Source organism: Tamandua tetradactyla, chromosome 26 (genome assembly GCF_023851605.1).
Source record: "Tamandua tetradactyla isolate mTamTet1 chromosome 26, mTamTet1.pri, whole genome shotgun sequence".
Lineage (NCBI taxonomy): Eukaryota > Metazoa > Chordata > Mammalia > Pilosa > Myrmecophagidae > Tamandua > Tamandua tetradactyla.
The window spans coordinates 43,278,193-43,300,718 of record NC_135352.1 but is presented as its reverse complement, the minus strand read 5'-3'; the positions used below and the strand labels follow the sequence as shown (position 1 = coordinate 43,300,718).

At 37.2% G+C, this 22,526-nt stretch overlaps 1 protein-coding gene across 6 annotated transcripts in view; it reads left to right on the top strand.

The window, feature by feature from the left end:
* The window catches only part of CLCN3 (chloride voltage-gated channel 3), a 165,443-nt gene that overhangs the window by 44,256 nt on the left and 98,661 nt on the right, over positions 1–22,526 (top strand). Inside the window, exon 1 of one of the 6 annotated variants that reach the window (XM_077144576.1) lies at positions 19,869–20,430. The exons of the other annotated variants lie outside the window; for them this stretch is intronic. Coding sequence (XP_077000691.1) covers positions 20,391–20,430 — 40 coding nt within the window. The 5' untranslated portion in view covers positions 19,869–20,390. Of the gene's footprint in view, positions 1–19,868; positions 20,431–22,526 lie in introns of those variants that run through there. 6 annotated transcript variants of the gene reach the window in all.

Below are 22,526 nucleotides of genomic sequence, written 5' to 3'. Positions count from 1 at the left end.
AATGGTAGTGACTAAATGTACAAATTAAAAAATGTTTTTGCATAAGCAAGAGCAAAGGAATGTCAGTACTGCAGAATGTTGAAAACAGATGGTCATTCATAGTTTAAAACTTCACTTCTGTGTGAGACTAAAGGGTAAAATGTTTATTTGGTACAGAATTTCTATTTCGACTAGTACGTTTTCTAATTTAGCTTGTATGGTCAGTTTAATGGAACACCGTAAGTCCACAGAACCTTGACTAGGGCATGAGATTTTGTTGGTTTGTCCAGATTACTGTGATGCCCCTGTAAATCCCAGAATGATTTGAACAGTGAATAAAGAAGTATTTTCAAAGTCCCCTTGGGGCAATGGGGAGAAAAGGGTAAAAATTTAACTTCCCCATTTGGAGAATTCCTGATATTCTTGCAGGCAGTGGGGACAAGGAAATCAGTAGGCCAAGCTCTCAATCTTAGGGGTTGCCCTTATGAAACTTATTCCTGCAAATGATAGGCTAAGACTATTTAAAATTATGCCTAACTAGTCTTGGTTCACGAGATGGCCAAGATGGAGGATTAGCAAGTTGTGGGATTTAGTTTGTCCTCCAGAACAGCTACTAAATAACCAGAAACAGTACAGAAGAACTCCTGGGGCCACATCAGTGACTGGACACACAGGGTACCTCAGTCTGGACCAGCTGGATCAGCTGCGAGCCCCCCCAGAACCATGAGTTCCCCAAGCTGCAACGGCTGGTGCCTCTCACCCACAGAATGCTTCCCAGAGGGGAAAGGAAAGAGACTTTACCAACAGCAGGGGCTGAACCCAACCAAATGCCAATTGCGGAATTAATTAACAAATTCTGACTACTTAAAATAGACCCCCAGCTCAGGTGAACCTCGTCAAATCGGAGTTCACTGATTTTTGCCCTGATAAGGAGGGGACAGGGCTGATGGAAAAAGAAAAAAAAAAAGCAGCAAAGGTTTTTGTGGCTGTGTTTCTACAAGGGCTTTTCTGCATTTGGATACAGTGGCAGGACTTCTCAGGCTGCAACTGCCCCAAGCATAGGCAGAAACAAGATTTTTTGAGACCTTCCCCAAGGGAGGGGTGAGGCCCAACTCAGGTGGAATCCCTCCCTCAAGGAATTCAGACCACAGGGCTTGGTAATTTGAAGCCATTAAAACCAGCCTACAACCTCTCCTCTGTCTCCAGCACGCCCCCAGGAGGGAGAGTCTGCCAAAATTAAAGGTACCGCATCATCTTATGCTGCTGGGACCTGCAGGCAGACAAGCACCACATACTGGGCAGGATAAGAAAAACAGAGCCCACAGACTTCACAGGAAAATCTTTCAACCTGCTGGATCTTACCATCAGGAAAAACTGACACAGGTGACTCTTTCCTCCTGACAGGAGGCCAGTTTGGTCTGGAAAAATCCAGCTGGGGTCTATAATACCTAAGTAGAGCCTCCCAAGGGTGGGGGTGGGGGAAGGCACCATACAGGCAGGGCAAGAAACAAGAAAACAAGAACGGAAAAATTCTTCTCTGTTAAACAAAACCTAAGCTAGTGGTCCAGAAAAAGCTGAACTGAATGTCAAAGAACAGATAGACAACAAATTCATCCAGCAAGAAAACTCTAGGTAAAAGAAGTGAAACAATCTCCAGAATAAACTAATTAAGGTAATTAAATGCCTAGATGCCAGCAAAAAATAACAAATCACATTAAGAAAATCAAAGCCCAGTCAAAAGAACAAACCAACTGTTCAAGTGAGATACAAGAGTTGAAACAATTCATTCAGAATGTACAAGAAGACATGCAAAACCTTATCAAAAATCAAATCAGTGAATTGATAGAGGATATAAAGAAGGCAAGAAATGAACAAAAACAAGAATTTGAAAGTCTAAAAAAACAAATCACAGAACATATAGGAATGAAAGGCACAGTAGAAGAGATGAAAAAAACAATGGAAACCTACAATGTTAGATTTCGAGAGGCAGAAGATAGGATTATGAACTGGAGGATGCAACATCTGAAATTTGACAAGCAAAAGAAAATATAGGGGAAAAAATGGAAAAATATGAGCAGGGACTCAGGGAATTGAATGACAATATGAAGCACATGGATATATGTGTTCTCTGGGGGTCCCAGAAGGAGAACAGAAGTGAAAAGGAGGAGAAAAACTAATGGAGGAAATTATCACTGTAAATTTCCCAATTCTTATGAAAGACTTAAAATTACAGATCCAAGAAGTGCAGCATACCACAAAGAGAATAGATCCAAATAGATGTACTACAGGACACTTACTAATCAGAATGTCAGAGGTCAAAGAGAAAGAGAGAATCTTGAAAGCAGCAAGATACACATACAAGGGAAGCCCAATAAGACTATGCATAGATTTCACAGTAGAAACCATGGAGGTGAGAAGACATATAAAATCCAAAAGGCAAAATGGTAGAAGAAAATACTACCTGTGCAGTAATAACACTAAATGTTAATGGAATAAACTCCCCAATCGAAAGACATAGACTGGCAGAATGGAATAAAAAACAGGACCCGTCTATGTGCTGTCCATAGGAAACACATCTTAGATCCAAGGTTAAACATAGATTGAAAGTGAAAGGTTGAGAAAAGACATTTCGTGCAAACAACGAGAAAAGAGAAGTAGTAGCTATACTAATATCCAACAAATTAGACTTCAAATGTAAAACAGTTAAAAGAGACAAAGAAGGACATTGTGTATTAATAAAAGGAACAATTCAATAAGAAGACATAACAATCATAAATATTTATGCACCGAGACAGAATGCTCCAAAATACGTGAGGCAAACACTGAAAAGAGAAATAGACACATCTACCATAATAGTTGGAAACTTCAATTCCATACTGTCTTCAGTGGACAGACCATCTAGACAGATGATCAATAAAGAAACAGAGAATTTGAATAATACAATCAATGAGCTAGACTTAAAGACATTTATAGAACATTACACCCCACAACAGTAGGATACACCTTTTTCTCAAGTGCTCATGGATCATTCTCAAGGATAGACCATATGGTGGGTCATAAAGCAAGTCTCAATAAATTTAAGAAGATTGAAATCATGCAAAACACGTTCTCAGATCATAAAGGAATGATGTTGGAAATCAATAATAGGCAGAGTGCCAGAAAATTCACAAATATGTGGAGGCTCAACAACATGCTTTTAAACAACCAGTGAGTCAAGGAAGAAATTGCAAGAAGAAATCATTAAATATCTTGAGGCAAATGAAAATGAAAACACAACACATCAAAACTTATGGGATGCAGCAAAGGCAGTGCTAAGAGGGAAATTTATTGCCCTAAATACCTATATCAAAAAAGAAGAATGGGCAAAAATCGAAGAATTTACTGTCCCCTTGGAAGAAACAGAGAAAGAACAGCAAACTAACCCCAAAGCAAGCAAAAGGAAAGAAATAATGAAGATTAGAGCAGAAATAAATGAAAATTGAGAACATGAAAACAATCGAGAAAATCAACAAAACCAGAAAACTAGTTCGATGAGAAAATCAATAAGATTGATGGACCCTTAGCAAGATTGACAGAAAGAAGAAGAGAGAGGATAGGATGCAAATAAATAAGATCAGAAATGGAAGAGGAGACATAACCACTGCCCCACAGAAATAAAGGAAGTAATGACAGGATACTGTGAACAACTTTATGCTAATAAATACCACAATGTAGATGAAATGGGCAACTTTCTAGAAAGGCATGACCAACCAATGACGTGAGAAGAAATAGATGACCTCAACAAACCAATCACAGTAAAGAATTTGAATCGGGCATTAAGAAGATCCCCAAAAAGAAAAGTCCAGGACCAGATGGCTTCACATGTGAATTCTACCAAACATTCCAGAAAGAATTAGTACCAATCCTGCTCAAATTCTTCAAAAAAATTGAAGAGGAGAGTAGTTACCTAACTCACCGTACGAAGCCAACATCACCCTCATACCAAAGCCAGACAAAGATATTACCAAAAAAAACCACTACAGACCAATCTCTCTATTCAATATAGATGCAAAAATCCTCAACAAAATTCTAGCTAATCAAATCTAGCAACGCATTAAAAGAATTACACATTATGACCAAGTAGGATTCATCCCAGGTATGCAAGGATCGTTCAGCATAAGAAAATCAATTAATGTAATATACCATATCAACAAATCAAAGAAGAAAAACCACATGATCATCTCAATTGATGCCGAAAAGGCGTTTGACAAAATTCAGCATCCTTGCCTGTTGAAACCACTTCACAGGGTAGGAATAGAAGGGAACTTCCTTAAAATGATAAAGGGAGTATATGAAAAACCCACAGGTAACATCATCCTCAATGGGGAAAAACTGAAAACTTTCCCGCTAAGATCAGGAAGAAGACAAGGATGTCCACTGTCACCACTGCTATTCAACATTGTGTTGGAAGTTCTAGCCAGAGCAATTAGACAAGAAAAAGAAATACAAGGCATCAAAATTGGAAAGGAAAAGTAAAACTCTCACTATTTGCTGATAATATGATACTATATGTCAAAAACCCTGAAAAATCCACAGCCAATCTACTAGTGCTAATAAATGAGTACAGCCAAGTGGCAGGTTACAAGATCAACACTTAAAAATCTGTTGTGTTTCTATACACTAGTAATGTACAATCTGAGGGGAAAATCAAGAAAAGAATTCCATTTACAATTGGAAGTAAACCAATAAAATATTTAGGAATCAATTTGACTAAAGAGACAAAAGACCTATAGAAACAAAACTACAAGATATTGTTAGAAGAAATCACAGAAGATCTAAATAGATGGAAAGGCATACCTTGTTCATGGATTGAAAGACTAAATATTAAGGTGTCAATTCTACCTAAATTGATCTACACATTCAATGCAATACCTATTAAAATCCCAAAAATTTAGTTTTCAGAAATAGGGAAACCAATAACCATATTTATCTGGAAGGGCAGGGTGCCCCGAATAGCTAAACATATTTTGAGAAAAAAAAGTGAAGTTGGAGGTCTCATGCTACCTGACTTTAAGGAGTATTATGAAGCTACAGTGGTCAAAACAGCATGGTACTGGCATAAAGATAGGTATACTGATCAATGGAATAGAATAGTGTTCAGATATAGACCCTCTCTTCTGTGGACAGTTGATCTTTGATAAGGCAGTCCAGCCAGCTCACCTGGCACAGAACAGTCTGTTCAATAGATGGTGCCTAGAGAACTGGATATCCATATGCAAAAGAATGAAAGTGGACCCATATCTCACAACGTATATAAAAATTAACTCAAAATGGTTCAAAGGCCTAAACATTAGATCTAAGACCATAAAACTGTTAGAAGAAAAGGTAAGGAAATATCTTATAAATCTTACACTAGGAAGCGGTTTCCTAAACCTTACACCCAAAGCAGGAGCATTGAAGAAAGAAAGAAAGTAATGGGAACTCCTCAAAATTAAACACTTTTGTGCATCGAAAAACTTTGTCAAGAAAGTAAAAAGATAGGTCTAAGACCATAAAACAGTTAGAGGAAAATGTAGGGAGATATCTTATGAAACTTACAATTGGAGGCGGTTTTATGGACCTTAAACCTAAAGCAAGAGCACTGAAGAAGGAAATAAATAAATGGAAGCTCCTCAAAATTAAACACTTTTGTGCATCAAAAAACTTCATCAAGAAAGTAGAAAGACAGCCTACACAATGGGAGATAATATTTGGAAATGACATATCAGATAAAGGTCTAGTATCTAGAATTTATAAAGAGATTGTTCAACTCAACAACAAAAAGACAGCCAACCCAATTACAAAATGGAAAAAAGACTTGAACAGACACCTACCAGAAGAGGAAATACGGATGGCCAAGAGGTACATGAAGAGATGCTCAATGTCCCTGGCCATTAGAGAAATGCAAATCAAAACCACAATGAGATATCATCTCACACCCACCAGAATGGCCATTATCAACAAAACAGAAAATGACAAGTGCTGGAGAGGATGTGGAGAAAGAGGCACACTTATCCACTGTTGGTGGGAATGTCAAAGGGTGCAACCACTGTGGAAGGCAGTTTGGCGGTTCCTCAAAAAGCTGAATATAGAATTGCCATACGACCCAGCAATACCATTGCTGGGTATCTACTCAAAGGACTTAAGGGCAAAGACACAAACGGACATTTGCACACCAATGTTTATAGCAGCGTTATTTACAATTGCAAAGAGATGGAAACAGCCAAAATGTCCATCAACAGAAGAATGGCTAAACAAACTGTGGTATATACATACGATGGAATATTATGCAGCTTTAAGACAAGATAAACTTATGAAGCATGTAATAACATGGATGGACCTAGAGAACATTATGCTGAGTGAGTCCAGCCAAAAACTAAAGGACAAATACTGTATGGTCCCACTGATGTGAACGGACATTCGAGAATAAACTTGGAATATGTCATTGGTAACAGAGTCCAGCAGGAGTTAGAAACAGGATAAGATAATGGGTAATTGGAGCTGAAGGGATACAGACTGTGCAACAGGACTAGATACAAAAACTCAAAAATGGACAGCACAATAATACCTAAGTGTAAAGTATTCATGTTAAAACACTGAATGAAGCTGCATCTGAGCTATAGGTTTTTTTTGTTTTGTTTTGTTTTTTACTATTATTATTACTTTTATTTCTTTTCTCTATATTAACATTCTATATCTTTTTCTGTTGTGTTGCTAGTTCCTCTAAACCGATGCAAATGTACTAAGAAACGATTATCATGCATCTATGTGATGATGTTAAGAATTACTGATTGCATATGTAGAATGGTATGATTTCTAAATGTTGGGTTAATTTCTTTTTTTTCTGTTAATTAATAAAAAAAATAAATAAATAAAAAAATAATAAAAACAAATTAAAATAAAAAAAAGAAAGTAAAAAGACAGTATAAACAATGGGAGACAATATTTGGATACAATGTATCTGATAAAGGTCTTGTATCCAGAATATATAGAGATTGTTCCACTCAACAACAAAAAGATAGCCAATCCAATTACAAAATGGGCAAAAGACATGAATAGATGCTTCTCAGAAGAGAAAATACAAATGGCCAACAGGTACATGAAGATATGCTCAGCTTCCCTGACTATTAGAGAAATGCAAACCAAAACCACAATGAGATATCACCTCACATCCACCAGAATGGCCGTTATCAATAAAACAGAAAATGAGAAGAGCTGGAGAAGATGTGGAGAAAGAGGCACACTTATCCATTGTTGGTGGGAATGTCAAATGGTAAACTGCTGTGGAAGGCAGTTTGGCGGTTCCTCAAAAAGCTAAATATAGAATTGCCATATGACCTGGCAATACCATTGCTAGGTATCTACTCAGAGGACGTGAGGGCAAGGACACAACCGGACATTTGCACACCAATGTTTATAGCAGCATTATTTACAATTGCGAAGAGATGGAAACAGCTGAAATGTCCATCAACAGACAAGTGGCTAAACAAACTGTGGTACATACATATGATGGAATATTATGCAGCTCTAAGACAGAATAAACTTATGAAGTATGTAACAACATGGATGCACCTTAAGGACAGTATGCTTAGTGAGATTAGCCAGAAACAAAAGGACAAATACTGTATGGTCTCACTGAAATGAAGTGGCATTGGTGAATAAACTTGAAGAATTTCATTGGTAACAGAGACCATCAGGAGATAGAAATTGGATAAGATATTGGGTAATTGGAGCTGAAGGGATACAGATTGTGCAACAGGACCGAATGTAAAAACTAAAAATGGACAGCACAATACTACCTAACTGTAATACAATTATGTTAAAACACTGAATGAAGCTGAATATAATACTATTATGTTTAAACACTGAATGATAGAGGGAGGAGGGCTGGGGGCATAAATGAAATCAGAAAGAAAGACAATGAAGACTGAGATGGTATAATGTAGGAATGTCTAGAGTGTTTAATGTTAGTGACTAAATGTACAGATTTTCAAAATGTTTTTGCATGAGGAAGGACAAAGAAATTTCATTACTGCAGGTTGCTGAAAATAGATGGTAATATTTTAAAATTTTACCTTATGTGTGAGACTAAAGCAAAAAATGTTTATTTGGTCCAAAATTTATATTTTGACTAGTGCATTTCCTATTATAAGTTATGTAGACAGCTTAATTGAGCACCATAAATACATGGAACCTTGAGCAGGACATGAGATTTTGTTGGTTTGTTGAGAATGATGCTCCAATAAATCCCAGAGTGATTTGAGCAGTGAATAAAAAAGTATTTGCAAACTCCCCTTTGGGGGAATGGTGAGAAACGGGGAAGATTCACCTTCCCCAAGTTGAATTCTTCATACTCTCACAAGCGGTACGACGAAGCAAAGCTATAGGCTGAGCCCCCAATCTTCGGGTTTGTTCATATGAAACCTAACCACACAAAGGATAGGTCAAGCCTACTTAAAATTAAGCCTAGAGTCACCCCCAAGAGAACCTCTTTTGTTGCTCAGATGTGGCCTCTCTCTCCAGCCAGCACAACAAGTAAACTCACCACCCTCCCTCTGTCTACGTGGAACATGACTCCCAAGGGTGTGGACCTTCCTGTCAGCGTGGGACAGAAATCCTGAAATGAGCTGAGACTCAGCATCAAGGGATTGAGAAAATCCCTAGAATAAGCTGAGACTCAGCATCAGGGTATTGAGAAAACCTTCTTGACCAAAAGGGGGAAGAATGAAATGTAACAAAATAAGTGTCAATGGCTGAGAGATTCCAAACAGAGTCGAGAGGTTATCCTGGAGGTTATTCTTAAGCATTAAGTAGATATCACCTTGTTAGTCAAGATGTAGTGGAGAGGCTGGAGGTAACTGCCTGAAAATGTAGAGCTGTGTTCCAGTAGCCATGTTTCTTGAAGATGATTGATTAATGATATAGCTTTCACAATGTGAGTGTGTGATTGTGAAAACCTTGTGTCTGATGCTCCTTTTATCTACCTTATCAACAGACGAGTAAAACATATGGAATAAAGATGAATAATGGGGGAACAAGTGTTAAAATAAATTTAGGGTGAAATGCTGGTGATTGGTGAGGGGGTGGGGTGGGGGGTATGGTATGTAAGAATTTTTTTTCTGTTTTTTTAAATGTCTTTTTCTGAATAGATGCAAATGTTCCAAGATATCATGGTGATGAATGTGCAACTATATGATGATATTGTGAATTACTGATTATATATGCAGAATAGAATGATGAAAAATTATGAATATTTGCATTTGGTATTTTTTGGTATTAAAAAAAATTTATAAAAAAGAATTATGCCTAAGAGTCACCTCCAGATAACCTGTTTTGTTGCTGAGATGTGACCTCTCTCTCTCTCTCTAAGCCTACACTGCAAGCGAACTCACTGCCCTGCTCCCCTCTACATGGGGCATAGGGGGTAATCTTCCCTGAAAACGGGATAGAAATCCTGGGATGAGTTGGGACTCACCATTGGGATTGAGACAACCTTCTCATACAAAAGTGTGAAGAGCAATGAGATAAAATGGTTTCAGTGGCTGAGAGATTTCAAACAGAGTCAAGAGGTTATCCTGGAGGTTATTCTTATGTATTATATAGATATCCCCTTTTTAGTTTATGGTGTTTTAGAGTGGCTAGAGGGAAGTACCTGAAACTAGAGCTATGTTCCAGGAGCTATGTTTCTTGAAGATGACTGTATAATATAGCTTTTGCAAGGTGCCTATGTGATTGTGAAAACCTTGTGTCTGATGCTCCTTTTATGTATGGTGTAAGCAGATGAGTAAAAAGTATAGGTAAAAAATTTACAAATTCAGATATCAAAGTTCTTAAATTGTAAGTATTAATCACTAAGTTAGGTACCATTTGATCAGCTGTCAAAACTGTGAATGTCTCAAAATATCAAGTAGAATGTTGTTGCAAATATCTACATTGCTGTACTAATGACCTATGTTAATAAATATTTTCCTGGTTTCAGGAAAATATGATGATAGAAATATTTTTATAATTAGCATATGAAAATCGTAAGCATCAAAGATGGATTTCTTAGCTTATCCATAGGCATATTTATAAAAAAATCTGAGTAATCATCATAAAGCCTATTTGTACAGTATATTTCATTAGCCAATTTAAAATTAGAGCAAGGGTGCTGGTTTGAAATGAAGTCAGAAAAGCCATATTTAAATCCTAATCCCATTTTGTAAAGGCATTCATTTCCTCTAATCCCTATTCAGCATTTTACGTTTGAAACTAATTAGATTATCTCTTGATTAAATGTGATTTAATCAAGAGTGGTTGTTAAATTGGATTAGGTGATGACATGTCTCCACCAATTTGGGTGGATCTTGATAGGTTTCTGGAGTCCTATAAAAGGAAACATTTTGGAGAATGAAAGAGATTTGGAGAGAGCGGAGAATGCTGCAACACCATGAAGGAGAGAGTCCATGAGCCAGTGACCTTTGGAGATGAAGAAGGAAAACACCTCCCGGGGAGCTTCATGAAACAGGAAGCCAGGAGAAGAAGCTAGGAGATGACGCCATGTTTGCCATGTGCCCTTCCAGATGAGAGAGGAACCCTGACTGTGTTCATCATGTACTTTTCCAGATGAGAGAGGAACCCTGACTGTGTTCAGCATGTACTTTTCCAGATGGGAGAGAAGCCCTGACTGTTTTTGCCATGTGCCTTCTCACTTGAGAGAGAAACCCTGAACTTCATTGGCCTTTTTGAACCAAGGTGTCTTTACCTGGATGCCTTTGATTGGACATTTCTGTAGACCTGTTTTAATTGGGACATTTTCTCAGCCTTAGAACTGTAAATTAGCAACTTATTAAATTCCCCTTTTTAAAAACCATTCTGTTTCTGGTATATTGCATCCCAGCAGCTAGCAAACTAGAATAGCAAGGAAGGAGAAAAATCTAGAGCTACAAATATCAGAGTTTCTTAAATTCTAAATATTAGACATTATCTTTAATGGTATTTGATTATCAAAACTGTGTACATTCTCAAAATATCACATAAAAATTATTAAAAATATCAACTTTGCTATGGTAGTGAGCTATGTTACTAAATATTTTCAAGTTTTGATTTCAGAAATTTATCTAATATTACTATAACTGCATATACTTTTTTTTTTACCTTTTTTCATTGTAAAATATAACATATATATATATATATATATATATAAATACACAAAGAAAAGGAAAAAAGCAGTAATTTTTAAAGCACATTTCAAGAAGCAGCTACAGAATGGTTCCCAGAGTTTGTCATGGGCTACCATGTCCTCATCTCACATTTTTCTTTTTAGCTGCTCCAGAGCACTCATAGCTTTTATCAGAGTCATAATAATGGAATCATACAGTATCTATCCTTTTTTTGTCTGACTTATTTCACTCAGCATTATGTCCTCAAGGTTCATCTATGTTGTCATATGTTTGGGAACATCATTTTGTCTAAATGCTATATAATATTCCATTGCATGTATATACCGCATTTTGTTTATCCACTCATCTGTTGAAGAGCACCTGGATTGTCTCCATCTCTTGGCAATTGTGAATAGTCCCGCTGTGAACATTGGTGTACAAGTGTTTGTTTGTGATACTGCCCTCAACTCTTCTGGGTATATACCATGTATTGGTATTGCTGGGTCACAGGGCAACTCAACATTTAGTTTTCTGAGGAATTGCCAAACTGAATTCCACAGCAGCTGAACCATTTTACATTCCCACCGAGAATGAGTAAGTGTTCCAATTTCTCTGCATCTTCTCCAACATTTATAGATTCCTGTTTGTTTAATAACAGCCCCCATTCTTATAGGTGTGTGTGATATGTGTTGATGTCTTAATTTGCATTTCCCTTATAGCCAGTGAAGATGAACAGCTCTTCATTTGCTTTTCAGCCATCTGTATTTGCTCTTCAGAAAAGTGCCTATTTATTTCCTCTGCTCATTTTATAATTGGAATGTTTGTTCTTTTGTTGGTGAGCTGTATAATTTCTTTATCTGATATGTAGTTTCTAAATATTTTCTCCCATTGACTTGGCTGCCTCTTCACATTGACAAAGTCATTTGAGGCACAGAAGCTCTTGATCTAAAGGAGTTCCCATTTGTCTATTTTTTCTTTCATGACTTGTGCTTTAAGTGTAAACTTTAAAAAGGTACCTCTTATTACTAGATATTGAAGATGTTTCCCTACATTTTTCTAGAAACTTTATGGTACTGATTCTTATATTTAGGTCTTTGATCCATTTTGAATTAATTTTTGTGTAGTATTAGTAGGGGTCCTCTTTCATTGTTTTGGCTATTGAAATCCAGTTCTCCCATGCCCATTTATTAAAAAGATTATTCTGTACCAATCAGTGGATTTGGGGGCCTTATCGAAGATCAAATGTCCATAAATTTGGTGGTCAGTCTCTATACTCTTGGTTCTATTCCACTGATCAGTCCTTTGTGTCAGTACCATACTGTTTTGACCACTGTGGCTTTATGGTAAGCTTTAAAGTCAGGAAGTAATAGACCTCCCAGTTCGCTTTTCTGTTTTAGGATATCTTTAGCTGTTTGAGGTCTCTTTCCCTTCTATATAAATTTGATAACCAGTTTTTCCAAGTCTTCAAAGTTAGTTGTTGGGATTTTTGTTGATATTGCATTGAATCTGTAGATCGGTTTGGATAGGATTGACATCTTGATGATATTTCAACCTTTCTATCCATGAGCATAAATATCTTTCCATCTGTTTAGGTTTATTTTTTATATCTTTAGCAATTTGTAATTTTCCTTGACATCCCTGGTTAGGCTCATTCCTAGATACCTAATTCTTCTGGTCGCTGTTATGAATGGAATTTTTTCCTTAGTTGTCACGTCCAGCAGTTCATTGCTGATTTTTGTACATTACTGATTTTTGTACATTAAAACATTACTGATTTTTGTACATTAATCTTGTATCCTGCCAGTTTGCTGAATTTGTTTATTAGCCCAAGTTGTTTTGGTGTAGATTTCTCAGGGTTTTTAAGTGTAGGATCATGTCATCTGCAAATAATGAAAGTTTTAATTCTCCCTTTCCTATTTGGATGCCTTTAGAGAAATTTTAGTCCTGTCTAATTGCTCCAGCTATTTTCTGTTATAATATTGAATAATAGTGGTGAGAATGGCCCTCTAGAACGGCCCTCTTTGTCTCGTCCCGATCTCAAGGGATGCTACATTCTTTTGGTCAAAAACAGTCACAGGCCTCTGTTCTGGTCAAAATGGCAGAGTGAGACACTTCATGGCTCCAAGCCCCCAGAAGATTTTAGCAACCAACAAGTCTTGGCAGAGATATGTTTTCAGGCCTTCAGGAAACAGTTAAAGGGCTTCAGTAACAGGGTTAGCACTGAATGAAGAAAAAGCTTCTTAAAAGTGTTAGGATCTGCTGTCACCTGGGGTCTGGCCCCTCTACCATCCCGTCATCTGCTTGGTACTGAGCTGGACTTGTTGCCGTTACAGTGTGAGTAGAGTGGCTGTTGTGCAGTGCTGGGAACATGTATCTCTGAACCAATCTGGTGATGGCCTGAGGGACTCTTCATCCCAGAACTTGCCCTGCGTGTAGAAGAGAGTTCTCTTATAGAATGCTTTGGGAGAACAGCTAATGTGTGCTGCTGATCACAAACAGAATATCAGTAGAGGAATGGAAATTGTGAAAAGGAAGAGCTGAGGACCACAGTAACAGAAATTAAAATTCCCTAAGAGGTTCAGTTTCAAATTGTAGCTGGCAGAAGAAAGAACTAGTGAATTGAAAGATAAGGCAATAGAAATGATTCATTCTGAGAAGCAGAAAGAAGGAAGTAAAAAAAGTGAACAGAGAGAAAACCTTCTTGACCAAAAGGGGGAAGAGGGAAATGAGACAAAGTGTCAATGGCTGAGAGATCCAAAAGAGTCGAGAGATTATCCTGGAGGTTATTCTTATGGATCAAGTAGATATCATCTTGTTATTCAAGATGTAATGGAGAGGCTGGAGGAAACTGCCTGAAAATGTAGAGCTCTGTTCCAGTAGCCATGTTTCTTGAGGATGATTGAATAATGATACAGCTGTAACATGTGACTGTGTGATTGTGAAAACCTTGTGTCTGATGCTCCTTTATCTACCTTGTCAACACACAAGTAGAACATATGGAATAAAAATAAATAGTAGGGGGAACAAATGTTAAAATAAATTTAGTTTGAAATGCTAGTGATCAATGAAAGCAAGGGGTAAGGGGTATGATAGGTATAATCTTTTTCTTTCCTGTGTTCGTTTTATTTCTTTTTCTATTGTCTTTTTGTTTCTTTTTCTGAATTAATGCAAATGTTCTAAGAAATGATGAATATGCAACTAGGTGATGATATTGTGAATTACTGATTATGTATGTTGTTTTATTTTGTTTCTTATTTTTTTAATTAATAAATTAAAAAAAGTGAACAGAGCCTGAGGAACCTGGGTGTGCTGGTTTTAAAGGATGTATGTACCCTAGAAAAGCTATGTTTTAATCAAAATCCCATTTCGTAAAGGCAGAATAATCCCTTTTCAGCACCGTATGTGTGAATCTGTAATTAGATCATCACCCTGGAGATGTAACCCAATCAAAGGTGGTTGTTAAGCTGGATTAGGGGAGACGTGTCTCCACCCATTTGGGTGGGTCTTGATTAGTTTATGTGAATCCTGTAAAAGAGGAAACATTTTGGAGAAAGTGAGAGATTTCTGAGAGAGCAGAACGACATAGCCATGAGAAGCAGAGAGCCCACTAGCCAGCAACCTAAGGAAATGAAGAAGGAAAATGCCTCCCGGAGAGCTTTGTCAGAGGAAGCCAAGAGAGAAAACTAGCAGATGATGCCATGTTCACCATGTCCCCTTCCAGATGAGAGAGAAACCCTGAACCTGTTTACCATGTTCCTTCTCACTTGAGAGGGAGACCCTGAACTTCAGCGGCCTTCTTGAACCAAGCAAGGTGTCTTTCCATGGATGCCTTTGACTGGACATTTCTACAGACTTGCTTTAAATGGGACATTATCTTGGCCTTAGAACTGTAAACTAACAACTTATTAAATTGCCCTTTTCAAAAGCCATCCTGTTTCTGGTATATTGCATTCCAGCAGCTAGCAAACCAGAACACTGTGGGACACCATCAACACACCAATATGCACGTTGTGGAAGTCCCAGAAGGAGAAGAGAGAAAGGGTCAGAGAGAATACTTATAGAAATAATGGCTGAAAACTTCCCAAATGTAACAAAAGACGTAAATATGCATATCCATGATGCTCAATGGACACCAAATAGTATAAACCCAAATAGATCCACACGTGATACATTATAATCAAACTGTTGAATGCCAGAGACAAAACGAAAATTCTGAAAGAGAAGAAGCTAGAGAGAAGCAACATATCACATACAAGTAAGATTTAGTGCTGATTTTAGAATATCTCAGAATTTAGAAATATCAGTTTTACAACTCCTAAGTCAGTAAGATTAAGTGCTGATTTCTCTTTGGAAACCATGGAAACAAGAAGGCAGAGGGATGACATATATAAAGTGCTAAAGGCAAGAATTCTTTTTTGAGAAAATATTTTTATTGGCAAGTATACAATATACATACACACACTCTTCAACCGTATTATATAATCAGTGGTTCACAATATTATCACATAGCTATACATTCTTCACCATAATCATTTTTAGAACCTTTGCCTCCAGAAAAAGAAAAAAAAAAAAACTCATACGTCCCATACTCTTAACCCTCCCTTTCATTGACCCACTGTATTTCAAACTACCCAATTTTTACCCTGTATCTCCCCCTTTTATTTACTTTCTACTCATCTGTCCATAGCCCGATAAGACAAGCATCAAACACAAGGTTCTCACAATCACTCATTCACATTGTAAAAGCTATATAGTTATACATTAGATAAGTATATAGTTATATATATATAACTATAGATAGCTATATAGTTATCACATTAGATTATGTGATACCCAAAATATAGATTTTGTACCAACTAAATATAGATTTTGTACCAACTAAATAGCTCTCCCTTTGGTTTTGCACAGAAGTTGAAGTTTGAAAATATGGGCCATATAATCCTTTACCCAGTATTCTGATTTGCCTTAATCCTCTCTACATAAGCTTCATTCATATCTCCAGACAAAGTCTGATCACTTTTTCAATGTTTTTTTTTAACAGTTGTCAAGTAGGGTAATTCTGATTTTCTTAGCTTCAGAGCTCTAATTCTTAGTCTCGGGCGTCACATAAATACTTGTTCAGATAACGACCAGATTATATACAAACAGTTAAGTATCTCAGAATTTAGAAATATCAGTTTTACAACTCGTAAGTATTGTAACCGCTTTAAGAGCTTACTATTTAGGAACCTTTACAGTAGGCCCCAGCTTAATAATTGATGCTTTTGACTTCCATTTTCTGAGTTTGTTTATTATTGTTAGTCCATATGAGAAAGGTATGATAATATCTGTTTCTGAGATTTTATTCAGTCTGTTGTCCTTAAGGTTCATTCATCTGTTGCATGCCTCGCAACTTCATTCCTTTTTACAGCCATGTGTATGTAAACACCACAGTTCCTCCTTCCATTCCTCAGTCCTTGTATCCTTAGGTCACCGCCATCCATTGTGAATCGCTGTGACACTGCTATCATAAACACCAGTGTGCAAATGTCTGCCATTTGTGTCCCCACTCTCTGTTCTTCCAGGTATATACCTAGCAATGGGGTTGCAAAATCATAAGGCAGTCCCACCTGTAGCCTCCTGTGGAACCACCACACAGCCCTCTGGAGGGTCTGCACCTGTCAGCTTCCCTACCAATAGTGATTAGTTACATCTCTTTCACCACATTTTCTCTAGCACTTGTTTCTCTCTCTTCATTTTTGGACAGTTTTATTCACACATTCACACAGTCCAACCTGAGTAAGTAGACGTGGCTTCACCATCATAATCTATATGAAGACGTTTCCTTTTCTTCCATACAGAATCCCTGCCCCTCCACTTGTTGCCATTTAGTTTGGGCGTAATCCCTTTTTAACATTCAGTGGAGGTATATTACAAAATGTTGCTATTGACTATAGACCCTAGCTTGAATTGATTGTACCTTTTCCCGTATACTATCCATTTTCAGTGCCTTGCAATATTGACATTCATTTATTCTCCCTCATGCAAAAACATTTTTACATTTGTACGACTAATTACCATCAGTGTCCACTCTAGGCATTCCTAAGTTATACTGTCTCATTCTTTATTCTCTATCTTTCCTTCTGGTTTCATGTGTGCCCCCAGACCTTCTCCCTGAACCATACTCAACGTTCAGCTTCCTTCAGTGTTCTTATATTATTGTGCTACCATCAGATAGTATTGTGCCATCCATTTTTGAATTTTTACAGTCAATTCTATTGTACGATCTGAATTCCTTCAGCACCAGATGCCCAATCTTGACCCTCTTTCTGTCTCCTCATATTCTGTTCTTAACTTTAACTGTCAAAGTCCCCTCATTAATATTACTTAATATTAGTGAGACCATACAATATTTGTCCTTTTGTTTCTAGCAATTTTCATTCAGATTAATGTCTTCAGTGTTCGTCCATGTTGTTACATGCTTTATAACTTTTTTCTGTCTTACAGCTGTGTTGTGTTCCATCATATGTATATTCCACAACTTGTTTACCCACTTGTCTTTTGATGGACATTTGGGCTGTTTCCATCTCTTGGCAGTTATGAATAATGCTGTATATTTGGTGTGCAAATGTGTTTCCTTATCTTCAGCTCCTCTGAACATACACCTAGTAATGGAATTGCAGAATCATATGGAAGTTCTAGACTTAGCTTCCTGAGGAACCACCAACTGCATTCCAGAGCAATTGTACTATTTTGCATTCCTACCAACAGTGGGTAAGTGTGCCTCTTACTCCACATCCTCTTCAGCACTTGTTTTCTATTTTTTTTGGTAATGACCATTCTGGTGAATATGAGATGATGTCTTATTGTGGTTTTGATTTACATTTTCCTTATAGCCAGTGAAGTTGAGCATCTTTTTATATGCTGTTCTAGTTTGCTAGCTGCTGGAATGCAACACACCAGAGATGGATTGGCTTTTAATAAAAGGGGATTTATTTTGTTGGTTCTTCAGAGGAAAGGCAGCTAACTTTCCACTGAGGTTCTTTCTTACGTGGAAGGCACAAGATGGTCTCTGCTGGTCTTCTCTCCAGGCCCCTGGGTTCCAACAACTTTTCCCAGGGTGACTTCTTTCTGCATCTCCAAAGGCCTGGGCTGAGCTGCTGATGCTGAGATGAGGAATGCCGAGCTGCTTAGCTGTGCTGCGTTGCAATCTTGCATTTAAGCACCAGTCAATTAAGTCAAACGTCACTCATTGCAGCAGACACGCCTCCTAGCTGACTGCAGATGTAATTAGCAACAGATGAGGTTCACGCGCCATTGGCTTATGTCGGCAACAACAAGACTAGGTATGCTCACCTGGCCAAGTTGACAACTGAATCTAACTACCACATATGCCTTTTAGCCATTTGTATCTCCTCCTCTGAGAGGTGTCTGTTCATGTCTTTTGTCCATTTTTTTAATTGGGTTGTTTGTCTTTTTGTTGTTGTGTTGAAGAATCTCTTTATATATTCAGGATACTAAACCCGTATCTGATACGTGGTTTTTAAATATTGTCTCCCATTGCTTAGGCTGCCTTTTTCCTTCCCTATCAGAGCTGTTTGGTGCACAGAAGTATTTAATTTTGACAAGATCACATTTATCTTTTTCTTTTTTCAATGCTTGTGCTTTGGGTGTAGGGTCTAGGAAACCACCTCCTATTAATATAAGATATTTCCCTATATTTTCTTGTAACTTTAACTCAGTAAAACTGAGTTAAGACCCAGTTTTATGGTCTTAACTCTAATATTTAGGTCTTTAATCCATTTTGAGTTACTTTTTGTATACAGTGTGAGATGAGTCCTCTTTCCTTCTTTTGCATATGGATATCTAGTTCTCCAAATACCATTTATTAAAGAGGCTGCTCTGTCCCAGATAGGTTGTCTTGACCACCTTAGCAAATATCAGTTATCCATAGATGAGAAGGTCTATTTCTGAACACTCAACTTGATTCCATTGGCCAATATATCTATGTTTATGCCAGTACTATGATGTTTTGACCACTGTAGCTTTGTAATGTGTTTTAAAGTCAGGTAGTGTGAGACGTTCCACTTCGTTTTTCTTTCTCAAGGTACTTTTAGCCATTTGGGTCACCATGCCCTTCCAAATAAATTTGGTTTTGGTTTTTCTATTTCTGCAAGGTAAGTTGTTGGCATTTTAATTGGTATTGCATTGAATTTATAAATTGATTTGGGTAGTTGACATCTTAACTATATTTAGTCTTCTAATCCGTGAATACGATATATCCTTCCATTTATTTAGGTCTTCCATGATTTCTTTTAGTAATTTCTTCTAGCTTTCTGTGTCAGAAAAATTTGTTGTGTCCTTAGCTAAATTTGTTCCCTGATATTCCAAGCAAGAATTCTATATCCAGCAAAACTGACTTTAAAAGATGAGGGAGATTAAGATGTTTCCAGATAAACAAAACTAAAAGAGTTCTTCACTGCTAAATCAGCTAAGAGGTGGTAAAGAGAGTTTGTTGGATGAATGGAAAGAATAATAGACAATAGATCAAATCCACATGAAAAAATAAAGATCTCTGGTAAAAGTAAAAGCAGGGATAAATATAAATGCCAGTACTATTTCTTTTTTGTTTTGTGACTCCGGTTTTTATTTCTTAGAGGATCTAAAAGGAAAGTGTATGAAATGCAAGGAGAAAGTAGTGCTTTTTAATTTATAATGTGAAATTGTAACTTATGACAAGAACTACCTGAAGGTGGCAGGGGGAATGGAGGGTTAGAGGAACATACTTTGTGTACACTAATGAAGTTAAGTGGGTATCAAAGCAAATGAGGTTGTTACAGATTTAAGATGTTAAACTTAAGCCGAACAGTAGTTACAAATAAAATGTTGAAGAATATGGGAGATGAAAGAGACAGAAATTGGAATACAGGTTGCCTGGGGTGGATATCAGTGTGAATAGTTCATGCAAAATGGGTGTAGGGTTTCTATTTAGGGAGATGAGAAAGTTTTGGTGCTAGAGGGTGATTAAGTTGCTGTCCCAACATGTTTGGTATTTGCAAACTGTAGCACATCACTTCTTCAGTACCAAAATATGTTCTAGTTTGAAAGCTGCTGGAATGTCATATACCAGAAATGGAATGGCTTTTAAAAAGGAAGTTTATTAAGTTGCAAGTTTATATGTTCTAAGCCTGTGAAAATGTCCAGATTAAAGCATTATGTAATAATGTCCAATCTCAGGCATCCAGGGAAAGATACCTCGATTCAGGAAAGCTGATGACCGTCAGGGTTTCTCTCTCAACTGGAAAGACACATGGTGAGCATGGCAACATCTGCTAGCTTTCTCCCCTGGCTTCTTGTTTCATGAAGCTCTTCTGGGGGCGTTTTCCTTCTTCATCTCCAAAGACCTCTGGCTCGTGGACTCTAAAGCTTTTTCCAAAATGGTTCCCTCTTAAAGGGCTCGAGTAAGCAACCCCATTTGAATGGGTGGAGACACATGTCCATGGAAACCACCTAATCAGCAGTTACCACCCACAATTTGGTGGGTTGCATCTCCATGGGAATAGTTCAAAAGCTCCCATCCATCAATATTGAATGAGGATTAAAGGATCTGGCTTTTCTGGGGTTCACAACAGATTCAAACTGGCACAAAGGGCATTATGTTAATAGGCTATTAATAAATGATGGGGTTCTACCATTACCTGGATTGTTAATTGCAGTTTACTAATTCAAGGATTTCAAACCTGAATTGAAACTGGAGCTGTCGCTAGAAGGATTTTTAAAGACTATTTTTATAATTATGAGAATAAAACCTACTTAATGTAGAAAATTAGAGAAATACAAAAAAAGAAAATTAAAAATTGCCTGTTAATTCCAGGCAATTGCCTGTTAAACCCAGAGATGTCAACTGTTAATATTTTATTGAATTTTCCTTTCTTCACTTCTCCTTGTATTTGAACATTTACTCGTGCTAATGGTCTTCTAAAATGGTTTTTAATAATTAAAAATAACTCATTCTGTAGATACAGTATTACTTAACCACTTTCCACTCTAAGTGTGTAACACTGAAAGACAGGAATACTCTTGAAACAGTCTTATATAATTGTACAGAGAGGCTTGGAATGAGAGCTTTTCTGTGGCAGGCACAAGTAGTAAATGATCGTATGTGGGATAATGTCGATACTAACATTTATTAAGGACTCATTGTTTACAAGGTACTCTTCTAACAACTCTATTTTAACTATATGATTTATTCTTTATAACAACCCAGAGTTATATACTGTGACTGTTCCTTTTTATATAAAAGGAAACTGAGGTACATGGAAGTTAACAGCCTGTCCAGTGTGCCACAATTAGTAAACCAGAGCTGTAACTGGTAAATGAATCCAGACAGGGGTTGGGGAGAAGATTGCAAAAACATTTATGTGTTTTATGTTTCGAGAAATGTTAGTTTGAATTATTCAGCTGCCAACAAATAATTCCTGATGACACTGACTTAAATGAAGACCTTTACTTAATATGAAGTCTGACAATAGATGATTCCAAGATAGGTTCAGTGGCTCAGTGATGTTATGAAGGGCCTAGCTCTTTGTGTCTTTCCATACTGCCATCAAATGCTGGAGATGTCTTCACTCATGGTCTTCAATAGGAGAGTGTGCCAAGGAAGAAGGAAGGAGCAAGGACCTCCAAAAGAACTTCTTGTATTGTTCTCTTATCAGGAAGGATAATTTTCCAGAACTCTTACCAGCAGACTCCTCTTATATCACTTGGCTAGAATTGGATCACATGCCCAGGTTTAGACTGATCACTGGCAGACAGTAATGGGTTACTGATTGGCTAGAAAAATCATGATTCATCTCTTAGAATTAGTTACTAACCAAACAAAATTAAGATTCTATTAGCAAGGAAGCCCTTGAAATAATTATAGAGTACTAAACCCATGGTATTTCCATTCAGGTTCTGATTTCAAAGTTAGTTTAGTTGAAGGTAAAAGATAAGGAACAGCAGTTGATGATAACTGTAAGTGTTTATTGGGAGGTATAGACTCCAAAGTGTTAGTCTCCAAAGAAGAGAGAAAACAAGATAATTATTCTGGTAGTCATTTAGAATTGGGAAGAGTTTTCTGAAAGGGGAGGTAGTACATGAAACCTCAGCAATAGAAATAAGCTTTATGCTTATGAGACAGTGAAAATCTTTTTGTAATATAGGAATATCCTTTTCACAACTTGGCTGATGTGGTCCTATTAACAGCTGAGGAATGGGGGGAATGTCTTGGAAGAAGTAGGGGCCCTAGATTAGATCTACCTTTATGGGCTAGGGCAGATGCCAGAGAGAGGAGCTCATTTCTCTACATGCACGGTATCTGGAAAGAATGAAAGTGAATAATTGCACAAATTGTTGGTTATTAACTAT